Source organism: Schistocerca americana, chromosome 6 (assembly GCF_021461395.2).
Source record: "Schistocerca americana isolate TAMUIC-IGC-003095 chromosome 6, iqSchAmer2.1, whole genome shotgun sequence".
NCBI classification, from domain to species: Eukaryota; Metazoa; Arthropoda; class Insecta; order Orthoptera; family Acrididae; genus Schistocerca; species Schistocerca americana.
Window position 1 is genome coordinate 372,519,219 of NC_060124.1, and position 15,064 is coordinate 372,534,282.

Consider the following 15,064-nt stretch of genomic DNA (forward strand, 5'->3'; position numbering starts at 1 on the left):
CTCAGTATAGGTCAGTCGGGCCAGGGTCTTGTACAACATGGTTTTCCTTTCTTTCTGGAGAATCCTACAGTCAAGCAAGCAAGCAAGGCCAATGATGCCCTCTGCAGTTGACACAGATGGGAGGCGGGGCACATGGAGTATTGAGATGTGATGGGCATCTGCAATCTCTGCACGTGACGCTGAAAGTACAGCGGAAAGACATATGGCCGAACTTCCAGCACTTAAAGCACCACATAGGAGGAGAGATATAGGGCTTTACGTCTCAACAGTAGACCATCATCTTGACCACCTCGTGCAATGTATCACCCTCGAAGGCCAAGATGAAGGCATTGGTGGCAACCCGATTATCCTTCGGACACCAGTGGACACGCCCGACGAAATGGACACCTCATGGACACCTCATCGTCGCACTGCAAAAGACGGTCTCTGTGAAATATGATACCCTGAACCATATTTAAGCTCTTATTGGGCGTGGCGGTTACAGCAACATCCCCCAGTTTGTCACAAGCAAGTAACTCCCGTGACTGGGCAGAGGATGCTGTTTTGATCAAGACTGACCCAGATCTGATTTTTGACAAGCCCTCCACCTCCCCGAACTTGTCCTCTAAATGCTCAACAAAAAACTGAGGCTTCATCAACGTGAAAGATTGCCCATCAGCTCTCGAACATACAAGGAACTGGGGCGAATAAGATCCGCTGCCATTCTTAGCCTGACATTCTTCCCATGGTGGTGCCAGGGAGGGGAACGATTTGGGGTCTTACTTCTATGCGTTGAATTGAGCTCACGATCGCTTAGAGACTGTTGGTGTTTCACCACCAGCAAGAGTTGATGGACTACGCTTCATGGCGTGTCATCCACTCTGATGCCAGCCACTCCGGCAGGGGCCCTCCCCACAGGCGCCACCCAGCCGCAGCAAAGACCACCTGGCAGGATGGCCATTGCCGAGAGTCCCGATGCCCCAGGGGGATGGGCATCTACCCCTTGGCATACATGGGGAGTTAACGGCACTGGCATCAGCAGAGTGATCCCTGTGTGGTCAGGGGGCTACAACGAACAGGGTACATGGCGGCCCCACCACAACGGACTGGCCACCATGCTGGTTATCACATGCAAAGTAGTCCATGGTCATCGTCAACACAGAAAGCGACACTGCATAGTGCATGACGGAAAACGCACCCAGGAAGATGTCCTCGCACAAGACATGGAGAATAGGCAGGACTGCAATGAGACTACGACGAAGTGGGCTAAAGATCTCAATGCATGATGGACACGAGGCACCTCGTAAGGCGCCCTTCCCCAATTGGCTCACTATTCGGGAAAATTTCGAAGACTGGAGGTCAAACCCTACAGGTGACCAAAACATATAAACTCCTTTTGGTCGCCTCGTAAGACCGGCAGGAATACATCAGGCCTATTCTAACCCTCGGACATGCAGGGGGGTCACTTAAAATGTAATGAAAAACTGCAGTCCATGAAACTTCTGAATTCTGAGGGAAAATACAGATCAAGCAACACACATGTGCCTTTAGAAATGTGCTACTGAAATGGCATCAGAGCAATGGTAGTATTGAACACTGAAAGCAACAATGTGTCCAATATACTTGAGCAACATACGAAATATTGTAGTGTACAGTTGAGCTATTAACCAACCATGCTATGACATTTCCACTGCTGTATTGAGAAGACATCAAGTATGCAAAACGCAAATACACTGATACTACAGTTGCTTAACAACAAAAGCAAAATTTTTTTACCCAATTAAACAATAAATTTCATGAAGTATGTGTCTAGAGATTTGATGAAATTAAACATGGCCTGGTTTATGCTTGTCGAGATGAAAATGCCAAACACTTTAAAATTCAAGATAACACATGTGTGTATTAACGTAAGAATTCATTTGTACTGCAAACCATGTACAATGAAAGTACAACAATGAAGATTCTGAAATTTGCTCTGGTAAATACAGATCATCATCAATTATGCCCCAATTTCTGAGTATTACTACTTTTGAGCTTTTCAGAATTACTCACCAACTGTGCAAGAATGAAAGCTTGAATCAGATCACAGAATTCAACTGTTGTCAGCTGTGTTTCAATTTTCTTCTTTTGGGCGTAATAACATGTATTTCTATGCTTCAAATGTTCAGCCCTGTAAAATAAATAAATAAATAAATGAGCCTTTATCATTCATCCACAAAACTTACACAATACATTAAACAGAAACAGACTAATTACACAGAAAAAAGGCCACTATATAATTCTGAAAAGGAGAAAGCATTGTGACTAAGCAGGTTTTCAGGTTTTCAATGATTAATTCCCAAGCAGAATAAAAATACACAAGGGCACAGTCAAAGCACCAGAAACACTTTATACTGTATCTCATGAGGTGAGTATTCAGTTTGACTGCAGTGAGGTGCAAGCACCTGAAAGAAAAACAGCTTAAGAAGACTGCTAATAATTTTGTGGTCTCGGGATAAAAGGAATTTAAATTTTCATCCAACCATCTAAGATTATGTTTGCGTTTTCCGTAACTGGTTGAAGACAAATTCCAGTATAGTTCCTTTTGAAAGGACACAGTCATTACTTGGCCAACCTGAATTTGGCTCTCTCTAATGAAATCATTGCTGATGTGTCGAAGCCTAACCTCCTATCTATCAGATGGTCTGTGTGTGGCTTTGTGAAATCATGCAGCTCTCGAGGAGCTAACATGTAAATTAAGCTGTCCAAGTTAGAAATGTAATGTCATTTGGATAAATGTTATTGAAGCCTTGGAAAGAACTGAAGAGAGAAAATATTTATTGAAAGAGTAAAATAGTGGGCTCGTTTACTTGCTTTGTGCTACACATCTAAGTAAACTGATACAAAAATCCCAGAGATACTGAATAGACACTCACCTTACAATGTAAGATTTTAAAGACAACTCTGGTAGTCTTTTCAGTACTTCACAGGCACAGATTTAGCAGACACACAACATTTCCAAAAAAATAACATACTTTTGAGCATCATGGTTATACAACGTAAACTTTGTAATTGTAGACCATTTGAAAGGAAGTATAGGCTAATGGGCCTATAGCTATCCACATCAAGTGAGTTTTTACCGGGTTTGAGCACTGGAACAACGATGCGATGGAAGGACGTAATTGCATCAGATCCGGTTGAAGATGATGAGGAGATGGCGCTTGTAGTCAGATTAGAGATGTTTAATCATCTAACTGTGGATCTGATCCAGCACAGGAGCTGTGCCGGGGCAATGTGCAAGTGCGCTGAAGAGCTCCCACTCCGTAAATGGGGCGTTATAGGGTTCATGGTGGCATGTAGTGAACGAGGGGACTTTCCTTTCCATCCGCCGTTTGAGGATGCGAAAGGCTGGGAGGTAGGTCTCCGATGCAGAGGCTCGAGCATAGTGCTCAGCATCGTGCTTGGCAATCGCATTTGCGTTGGTACATAGCATGCCATTGGTGGTAACACCAGGGACACCTGTTGGGGTTTTGGTACCCAAAAATACATCTGATCTTCGTCCAGACTTGGGAAGGTGATGTATGGCACCAATGGTCGACACCTGTTGGGGTTTTGGTACCCAAAAATACATCTGATCTTCGTCCAGACTTGGGAAGGTGATGTATGGCACCAATGGTCGACACGTACCTCTCCCAACACTCCGGTATCCATCATTATATAAGCTGGCATACACGTGCACAGAGCCGCTTAAAGGCTATCAGATGCTCTAGAGAACGGTGCCGCTTATGTTGCTGTAGAGCTTGCCGACGCTCTAACTGCCTCAGCGACTTCCAGCGACCACCAAGGGACTGACTGTCACCGGGGGCTCAGTAAAGAGCGAGGGATCGTGTTTTCTGACGCATGAACGATTGTGGTAGTCACCCACTCAACCATCACATCGATGTTACCATGTGGGGGGAGAGTCAACAGTGACATCAGAGGTGAAAGTTCCCAGTCCACCTTGTTTAAAGCCCATCTGGGCAGGCGTCCGTAGGCCTGAACCCAGGGCAGTGATAGGAAGACAGGTGATCATGTGCTCTCAAGTGGATAGATGGGAGAAGTCCTGGACTGCAAATTGATAAATCAATGGCTGAGTAACTACCTTGAGCCACACTGAAATGCGTGGCAGCCACAGTAGTTAAGAGGCAGAGATCGAACTGAGACAGTACAGTTTCAGCATCTCTGCCTTCGCCAGTTAAGCACCACGTCACCCCACAAGGGGGTTATGGGCATTAAAATCTCCCTAAATTAGGAAAGGTTTAGGGAGTTGATCAATCAGTGCAGTTAATACATTCAGGGGTACTGCAACATCTGGAGGAAGATATACATTGCAGACAGTTATTTCCTGCATCGTCCTTATTCCGACAGCCACAGCTTCTAGAGGGGTTTGAGGGGCCACATGTTCACTACAGACTGAATTTACATAAACGCAAACTCCACCTGACACACTATTACAGTCTCTACGGTTTCTGTAATATCCCTTATAGCTGTGAAGGGCAGGGGTCTGCACTGCTGGGAACCAGGTTTCCTGGAGGGCAATGCAGATAGCAGGTGTAAAGCATTTAAAAAAAAAAGTTGCCGTAGCTCATCCAGGCGGTGGAAAAAACCGTTGCAATTCCACTGGAGGATGATATCATCACGAGTCTAGGAAGGATGGAACATTCAATGAGGCAGTTTACGCCTCAGGGTCACCTGCTGCCACCGGCTTTTTTGCCTGAGCAGTCTATATCCATTGAGTCTGACACTTAGGCGAGATCCACGTCCTCAGCAGACGCCAGAATCTCCACCCCATTCTCAGACTCAAAGCCACCACAAGTTCCTCATTCTTTGGGGTTCTTCTTTTTCGATTTCTTGCACTGTTCCTTGGGTTTCCCTGGCTGGGAGGACTTCAGTGAATCAGTCTCCAGGACTGAGGATGAGCGTGATGCCCTATGACCAGCTGCTTTTGGGCTCTTCAGCCACTGGCGGGTGTCACCTTTCCCCTAGCACAAACTTGGAAAGGGAGTGACCCAAGGGACCCCTTCCTAGGGACAGGAGCCGAAGAAGCCTTACGCTTCTCTGGCTCAGAAGTGGGGATTGAAATCCCCGATGTTTTGGGGTGTTGCTCCCAAAGCAGGTGTTGCAGGAGCAACAGGGAGGGAAGTGCCCCCCACCATCAAGGGGGCAGATGTAGTCTCCCAGTTCTGAGAGGCTACAGGAATTGGAGCAACTGATGGGGCAACAACCATTCTCTTAGCAGTGGCATATGAGGTGGTCATAGCCACAGGATGTACGTGTTCAAATTTCCTCTTAGCCTCATTGTAGGTCAGTCAGTCCAGGCTCTTATATTCCGTAATTTCCCTCTCTTTCTGTAAAATCCTGCAGTCTAGCGAACAAGGTGAATGATGCTCTCCGCAGTTGACGCAGATGGGAGGCAGGACAGAGTATTGGGATACGATGGACGACCACAATCTCGACAGGTGGGGCTGGAAGTACAGCAGGAAGACGCAAGGCCAAACTTCTAGCACTTAAAGCACCACGTTGTAGGGGGGGGGGGGGGGGGAGATATAGGACTTTACATCACACCGGTAGACATCACCTTGACCTTCTCGGGCAGTGTGTCACCCTCAAACACCAAGATGAAGGCACTGGTGGCAACTGGTTATCCCTTGGACCCCAATCAACGCACCAGACGAATAGAAACACTTCGCCGCTCTGAACTGGCGCACAGCTCATCATCAGACTGCAAAAGAAGGTCCCTTTGGAATATGATACCATGGACCATATTTAAGCTCTTATGAGGCATGATGGTAACAGAAACATCTCCTGACTTGCCACAAGTGAGTAATGCCCATGATTGTGCAGACGGTGCTGTTTTTATCAAAACTGACCCAGAGCACATTTTGGACAAGCCCTCCACCTCCCAAACTTGTCCTCCAAATGCGCCACAAAAAACTGAGGCTTCATAGATTCCCCATCAACTCTCGTACATACGAGGTACCGGACCGAATAAGCTTCACTGCCATCCTTAGCCTGGCATTCCTCCCATGCAGTGGCCAGGGAGGGGAACGACTTGGAGTCATAATTCTTAGCACTGAAGTTACACTTTGCCCGCTTAGAGACTCCTGGCGGCGGACCACCAGCAAGAGATGATGTACTACGCTTCATGGCGTGTCATCCACCCTGATGCCAACCACATCGACCAGGGGCCCTTCCCACAGGCGCCACCCAGCCGCAGCAAAGGCCACCTGCCAGGATCGCCATTGCCGGGATTCCCAATGCCCCAGGGGCATATATGGGGAGTTAAAGACGCACGCATCAGCAGAGTGATCCCTGTGGTGTGAAGGGGCTACAACCAAAAGGGTACATGGCGGGCCCACCACAACAGACTGGCTACTATGCTGGATATGAGGCGCAAAGAAGTCGACGGTCATCGTCGACGCAGAAAGTGACACTGCATAGTGCATCATGGAAAACACACACAGGAAAGTGTCCTTGCCAAAGAGATGGAGAATGGGCACGACTGCAATGTGACGATGAGAAAGTGGGCTAAAGATCTCTATGGACGATGGACACGGTGCACCATGTAAGGCGCCCTTCCGCAATTGGCTCGCTATTCGGAAAAATTTTGAAAAATGGAGATCAAACCCTACAGGGGACCATCACGTAAGGCCAAAACTTGTCAGACTCCTTTTAGTCACCTCTTATGACAGGCAGGAATACCTCGGCCCTATTCTAATCACCAGACCTGCAGGGGGTGTCCATAGACGCTCAAAATTGTCAGTGCTGGAGATGAAATTTTCATAGTGACATGTCAGGTAATCTCAAAACCTGACATTTGCTAAACAGAAAGATCTTCCCGTCTTTCTTTATATTCCTATTTACAGCTGTATTCAGTGATAGTGTAACAGCCTTATGATTAGCGATTCCCTGTTCTTAGCTGAGTCGAAAAGTTCAGAGCTGTTTGTCACCAGGAGATATTAGATGCTACCTTCATGAGTCAGTTTAACTGCTGAAGACAATTTTTGGATAATGCATTTAGAACAATTTCACACTCCCTGTCCCTCTACACATCCTAATCACTAGTCTACCAGTCTATAGCTGCAAAGTGAAGATCTCTATCTGAAACTATAAAATTACCAGTAAATTTGAGCAAAATATTTCCCAAGTTTCCCCTCAATTGTTCTGTCACTAGTATTGTTAAGGCAGTGTGTCTATTAAAGCATCCTATAAGCATGTTTGATTCACTTCTCTCATCTTCATCGAAATTATTTAAGATTCTGAATCTGCATTAATCTCACTAGATATTATCCTATTTCTTATTGCTGTAAACACATCTCCATCACCAGGGTTTAACTTACCTTTGTGATGAACATTTCACTCTGAGTTTAGAATTTCACTGGTGTTAACCTCTGGTTTAAGCCCAGTTTTCTGTCCTAGTTGCCATTTATAAGTGCGACCAGTTCCACAACCATTCCCCAGGTGCTCCTGCAGTTAATACTATATTAACGCTATCTTACTCCGATCTACTATGACGAACACTACTCTTATCGGAACTGTAGATGGATTTCTCCATCCTTAAAAAACCCTAATGTACATACCACACACAATTGCTATTGTAGTAGCCACTTCCTGTGTGTAGTGCAGGCCTGACCTATTAAGAAGGTCCTACATTTTCCACCACATAGCAGAAGTCTAGAAATTTGCAACCAGGATATTTACAGATTTGTCTGAGCTTCTGGTTTCAGCCTTCCACTTGGCTCCAAACCAAGAGGGCCATGATCGGTTCTGGAAATGATACTACAAGGCAATACATCTGCTTTCATGACGCAAATGAGACGAGCTATCAGCACCAAGTCAGACAGCCACCTGCAGAAACCAAGGATGACCTCTTAACCCTTGTGGCAGGCGTCATTGGTGCCAACATGACCCACAGTTTGCAGCTGGTTGCACTCAGCGCTCTTAACCACTGCCGGCAGCAGCACCTCCACATCTCTGAGGAGACCCATGGCATGCAAACAGGGTGGACACTTCTTTCCCGACCTCCTCCGTGTTTCCCTCAGGGGCTCCATCACCCACCCGCTATCGTCCCTACAGCTGAGGCACCCCCTCCAGGCTTAGGTGTACTTTCAATAGTGATCATAAGGGGACAGCCACACGGCCAGTACCCACTTTCGCCTTATACCCAGAAATTTGCGATTCTATCACTGTTTGCCATTTAGGATCAGGTAACTGCTGACTAGCCTGGACATACGAATTTGGCAGTGCAGCAGCAACAGCGATTCCAAAAGGATGTTATAGTCTCCAGAGGTGACAATTTACCTCAGGTGCCACAACACCATTGTTGCTCAGGGTAACAAACTTAAGCCTGTCAACTGGCCCACACAGCTTCCAGCTGTTTCTGGGCAATTCTTCCTGCTTCTGTACACAACAGGCACAGTCCCTATCCATCTTTAATCAATATAATATTTTACATTTTAAAATCTGGTTTGGAAATCTGTCTTTATATATATAATCAATCTAAAACCTTCCAATGTCTCCAGGACTTTGACACACCCAACATTCTTATATAATTCTCAAACTAAGTATTAGTGGTGAATTAATTATGCTCTGTGCAGAATCCTCCTTGTCAGCTTCATCTTTTATTTCTTTTCCCTTATCCACATTTGATTTTTGCTTCTCTTCCTTTCTGTACTATCTAATTCCAATCCCCCAGTACTGATTTTTGCAGGGTTTCAAAAAATGGTTCAAATGGCTCTGAGCACTATGGGACTCAACTGCTGAGGTCATTAGTCCCCCAGAACTTAGAACTAGTTAAACCTAACTAACCTAAGGACATCACACACATCCATGCCCGAGGCAGGATTCGAACCCGCGACCGTAGCGGTCTCGCGGTTCCAGACTGCAGCGCCAGAACCGCGCGGCCACTTCTGCCGGCTTGCAGGGTTTAAGGGAGTGTACGTGGCCAAGAAAAAACAATCCCAGATTTTTCTCAGACGAAAATGCATTTTTCCAGGCTGAAAATTTACTTTTTCCACATCAAGTGACAGCTTACTTTCCCTCAGAGCTGTAAAACTATCAGTCCTTTGAATGGTAATGGTTTCACACACCAGCGTAGAGCTTCCCGGAATAATGGGAAACGAAACATAGGAAAAAAAAAGTGTTTTGGTAAGATCTTTTATGCACAGCAACATGCACACTGCATTATTACTAAAGTATAAAAAAATTCCATCAATACAGCACATTAGGTTCCAAAGCACTGAAACCGAGATTGTGATGTGCTTTTGTCAGCCAGCCATAGCTCATGTAACGTAATCTCACCAGCCATTGACAGCAGATATTCAGAGATTAGGACAAGATATGTAATCAGCCAATAGCAACTTCACTTAAGTAGCTTGAGCACACAAATAGGAAAAGGTAATGGTTTATATAGTATAGCGACAATTAAAGCTAAGCTTCACATATAATATTGTTCCTTTTCTGCATGTGTTATCCTTTAAGATACATCAAACAAATGTGCCTCTAAAATTTTAAATAATGGCTTGTCTTCTGGCCCCAAATTTTTGGTTGGTTTGTAGTGAAAGGGACTAAGCTGTAAGGTCATTAGTCTCATCATCCATTAAGTGGCAAACCAAGAGTGGTCATCAAAGGAATGAACCAAGTCAAATCCTGGAAAGCCTAAATGTAACAACAATAATATTATTATTAATAATAATAAAAGCAGATAGAAGCCCATAAAAAGACAGCACAGACAAATCATTAAAAGGTCAAGACTAGGCATTAAAAATAAGAAATGAAAAATAATAAAAAGATGAAAGGGCAGAGGCCAGACTGGGCCACCAAGCAAGGGACAACAAGGCACCTGGGGGGAGGGGGGAGGTATCCCACCAACCCAGTCTCAGGTAGTCAATGAGCACAGGATGAACAGAAACCAGTTTTGTAGGCAAAATACCAGATCAACTGCTATGGCATTGTCTACTAGCACCAGAGATGGTAGTGCATCCAAAAGATTGCAATGCACCTCAAAGCAGCCAAATTAGGGCAGGCCACAGCCAGTGGTTTACGGCATATAATCGACCGTATGTCATTCTGAGATGCACATTTCCAGAATCAGCATCCTGATGATCAGCTTGGCCAACCGGTCAGTTCGTTCATTTCCCAAAATCCCAACATGACAGTGTCCAAATGGAAACGATTGGCTGTCCAGATTGATGGATGGTCAGAGACAAGATCCTGGATAGCTGTAAGCAGTGAGTGAGGACAGTAGCACTGGTCGACGGCCTGAAGGCTGCGAAGGGCGTCACTACAGATTAGGATACTCTTGCCAGAGCAAGAACAAACATGGCCATCAATTCAGCAGTGAAGACATTGTACCCGTGTGGCAGAGTGTGGAGTTCACTGCACCATGCATGTATGTATGCAAAGCGTGTTTGTCCGTCAACTGTTGAGCCATTGGTGAATATCACTTCCGAAACCGGATATGTCTCAAACAGCCAAGAAAAGGCAGCAAACTAATGTGGGTCAGACAGTCACCAGGGGCGTGAAGCAATTGTAAACCCAGTTCCGGGTCACTGTTGTGGGACGTGGAGTTCTCTTCCAGGGAAAGGACTTGGTAGATGGGATGTTCCCTGAAGCTACAGATGCATACAGCAAAATTCACCAGCTGTTGGTGGCTGCCTCATAGGTAATGGAGAGACCCCTGCCTCGACTAGGTGGCTGTTCACAGGGCTAGTATGAAAGGTTCCTGTCACAATTCGGCCCCTACAATGATAGATGAGGTCCAATAGCTGCAATGCTGAGGGTGTTGCTGAACTATACACAAAAAATTGAACAGACTCAGACTCGGGGCTTTGTAGAGCCACAAAAGGGTAGAGCAATCAGCATCCTGTGCTGGGTTTGGGGCATGTAACAACAGGAAGGAAGGATGTCAGAGTGGAAGGGCACAGGGGTGGAGCATACACCGTAGCGGGCAACCTTCTCTGCACAACATGCACTTCTGTAAAATTTGGAGAAGATGGCAAGTCAAACACAATAATGGGAACACTACAACCATTAATGGAAGGTGAAGATAGCACCGAGAGTGAAACTAGAAATCAAGACCAAAATCATGAACCAAGTCCAGGCAGGGTCTGCACCAGAAGGACCATTCGACAGAAAATCAGAGGAATAAGAGATAGTCTAAGTGTTGGTTTGCAGCCCAGAAAGAGGAAGTAGAGCTGCAAAGACTGGGGCTTCGTGGCAACCAAGCATGTACTCACCAAAGAGTGATTTTGCTAAGTGGCTGGTGCTCAAAGATTTAAGTTTTGAATGAGAGTCAAATGCTCTGATTTACAAAATTCATCACACGTTCTCACATGCAACATAGTTCATCTTGCATTAAAGGAAATTTACCTTGAAATTAACGCTTCTCAAACCATCATTCGCCATATTTTCCCCTCGATCTGTTAGAAATAGGTTCTTTAGTGCACTTTCCAGGGAGACCAGAAAATGGGGCATTCCTGCACATGTGCAGCTACAATGATGTAGGAAGCTCTTGCTCATTATTTGCTCTACTCATATAACCTTTCGTTGCATTTCTGTTTGGAACTTTGTGCATACTGTGGCACCACATGACAATGTGCAGCATCACACATTGCTCGGAGAGGGCATACTCTGTTATTGTATTTAAGGCAACTGTCTTGTCATATCCTACTAAGATAAGGAATGCTAAGTAAAAAAGCAGTCCTTGGCATAATATCCAAGTTCAAAACTAGACTTTACAAGTCAAAGTACCCTAATATTTTTCTATGTGGTAACTAATACAGATTTTTATTTTTATTTTTTTGTACTTTGAAATACTGTTATGTGACATTTCCAATCAGGTTTACATCCACACAGCACTGAAAAAAGGTGGTAAGAATGAATACAAATTTCTTGCAAAATTAAAATAACATTTTTGTATACACGAGCACTAAGGACATTAAGTTTTTCGTGACTTTACAAATGGCATAAAAAATTAACAACATTATCTGTGAATCCAAGTAACTGTATAACTGGCAGTTTATACTCTACTCCAGGAGTAAATTGAACCCTTTGGGGTGTTACCGTGATAAAACACAGTATGCTGCCCATCTGTAATTTACTGAAGAATGGTGTTCTGTAAATTTAAGATGTAAACAACACAAATTAAGAAATACTGTCAAAGGCTAGAGGTGGTACAAGGCAAGTGTGTAAACATTTCCTGTGATCAAAAAACATTGGTCCACAGAGGCTGATTTGTAAAATTCTGCTATAGCTATCAATATTTCAAACAAAATGTTTTATTAAATACTACTGACCAAACTTGTTTGCTTATTCGTCTGCAAGTGAACATATACATATACATGTTTGTGTTTGTTTGTAGTCTATCGGCCTGCCAGCACTTTCGTTCGGTAAGTCACCTCATCTTTGTTTTTATATATAATTTTTCCCACGTGGAATGTTTCCTTCTATTATATTGATATACATATGTTCATATGTATATAGCATTATCTGAAGTAGAATATTCAGAATTCTCCAAGAGTATCGGCATTTCGTAAACCACACTAAAATGTGTAATTCTGTTTGAAGCACACATTCGTATGTCCAGATTCACATGAAGTAGGCCCACACCTTCTACCAAGTTTTTCAGTGTAGTTCTTTGAATACCATTACTATATTATCTCATGTTTGGTTCTTTACTGTGGCATTACACCACATGCCAGAAGATGAAAATGTGCACTAAAAATTCAGTGAATAGTTTAAACTAGCCAATGCTGTGGAATGAAACCTGCCAATGCTGTGGAATGAAACATGGTTTCAAATAAATAAATTGGCTGCCAGAAGAGAAGGCAAATTTCTTTTGCAAACCAGTAAAAATGACTTCATTGTTCTTCAAGTCGATTAATGCTCGATTGCCAATGAAATGGAAATAAAATAAAATCATAAAACAAGCTAATAACACAGTTTAGTCTTCCACAATTATGTGAAAATATTTTAATTCACTCGATACCTCCCAGTCACAGAAATCTGTTTTGGTTTCATTTGATGTGTGAACCGTAAACAAAGAGAAAACAGCAAACTCGTTATAGGCAAACACTGGTCACACGGAGACTACCACCTCCCCACTCCGCAACAACTCTCACTGCTCTGCACATGTGCGAACCTGGAAGCTTGGGCATGCTAGAAATTTTTTTTATTGGTAGCATCTGTCTGCTGACTGTTTGCTGGTAGTGCTTATACACTTAAAGTAACCAGAGGGTGGATAAGACACTGTTCATACACAGCTTCACCTCTGTGCTTGTGGGTGAGCCCACTGACAACTGATCAAACAAAACTGAAGTAAACAGTTGTGACCTCACACTCACCAAAAGCACTTTGTGGTTACAAAGTATTGCACAGTTTTCATCGTAAAGCCTTTGATACATTTTGCTGTCAACAGACAATTGGGTGCACTATGCTTTTTTGTAAATGGTACATTTTCTTTCCAATTTAAGTTTCGTTTTGGTGTTTTTCTCACTTCTGTGTTACACTGCTGCAGTATTATTCTGTAGTAACAGGCTGAAGTAAAATTCTTTGTTACAGTATCAGTTCTTATGAGTAAAAAAAAAATTAACTGAAAACTAAAACAATGCAAAATTCCCATAATTAAAAAAATTCCCGAGTCACTCCCAGCTTTTTCCAGATGAAAAAGATCCCGGGGCATATATACCCTGTTTTATCTCCCATAACTACCTGAATAATTATCTTGGTATTACACATTTCTTCAATCTCTTTATCTGTAGAGCTAGCTGGCATATGAACTTTCACTACTCTAGTTTGTAATGGTTTCATGTTTATCTTTGCTCCAAAAATGTGTTCACCATGGTGTTCATAGTAGCTTACCCGATTTCTTATTTTCACGTTATACTGAGCTCTGCAGTACGCTTTTTTGATTTTGTATTTATAATTCTCTACTAATCTGGCTAAAGCCGCCTCTTCCGGCCACTTCACTTCAAAAACTCCCTCCATAGCTTCAATTATCCAATTCCTGTTTTGAATTCTCAAACCTACATACCAGATTAAGGGATCTAATAAAACTGGATTGATATAAAATCTATTTGCCATGCAGCAGCAGGAGAAACCTCGCACAAAGGTTAAGGAAATGTCTGAGCTTTCAGAGCCACTGTCTTCTCCTGGCAGAAGGGTTGAAGGTGAAAGAAGAGGGATGAAGACGGGGGACCGGTGAGGTTTAGGAACTGAAGAGAATCATGAAACAGTTGCCGAGGACCCTGTGTCGGGAGACTTACCAGATGGGATGAAAAGAGAACACTAACATTCCATGCTCTGAGCCACATAATATGAGTTGTTTCTCCTAATGACATCCAGGAATATGAGTTTTATTTCTCCTAATGACATCCTCCTGGGTAGTCCATGCTTGGATATTCACCTGGGGGACTAATTTACCTCTGGAATATTTGACACAAGAGGATGTCAATTAGCCATACAGCTGAAGTGCATGTTCATGAGAAAAAAATAACAGCTTTAGTTTCCCCCAATTGTGGCCCTGCACATACTGAAAAAGCTGCTGTCCCTCTTTGGAAACCATAGACTGGTCTGGTCTCTTCACAGATAATTCTCCGTTGTGGTTACACCTACAGAATGGCTATCTGTATCACAGAACCACACAAGTCAACCTACCTCAGCAAGGTTCATGATTCACTAGAATACAGGTTTACAAAAAAGATGTGCTAATGTTCTTTTCACAAATCCTAAGTGAAAGTCATTATGGATGAGGATTAACTCATAAAATCTAAAATCTTTAATAAGTAATACAAAACTTCTCGAAAACACACAAATGTATATACCTGGTAGTTAACCTTTTCCTATTTAACATATTATACATGGAAACTAATTACCATACAGGTACCAGACTTGGTAGCATTAATGTCCAGAGTATGGGGTGCATGATTTCCATGCATCATAGCGCCACCGTCCAGTTCCAACAATGGCCACCAGGTGCCGCAATCAGTCATTGTCATTCAGAGTCTCTCACAACTGACCAATTGCAGTGCACTTATTGACGTGTCAACATGAGCTTGGACAAAAGGAG

General features: G+C 43.6%; 1 protein-coding gene across 3 annotated transcripts in view; it reads right to left on the reverse strand.

Annotated features, from left to right (window-relative positions):
• Nucleotides 1-15,064, reverse strand: part of LOC124619719 (baculoviral IAP repeat-containing protein 5.2-B-like) — a 49,517-nt gene that overhangs the window by 6,456 nt on the left and 27,997 nt on the right. For all 3 annotated transcript variants that reach the window (XM_047146281.1, XM_047146282.1, XM_047146280.1), the window contains exon 4: nt 2,032-2,149. In XM_047146281.1, coding sequence (XP_047002237.1) covers nt 2,032-2,149 — 118 coding nt within the window. The remainder of the gene's footprint in view (nt 1-2,031; nt 2,150-15,064) is intronic.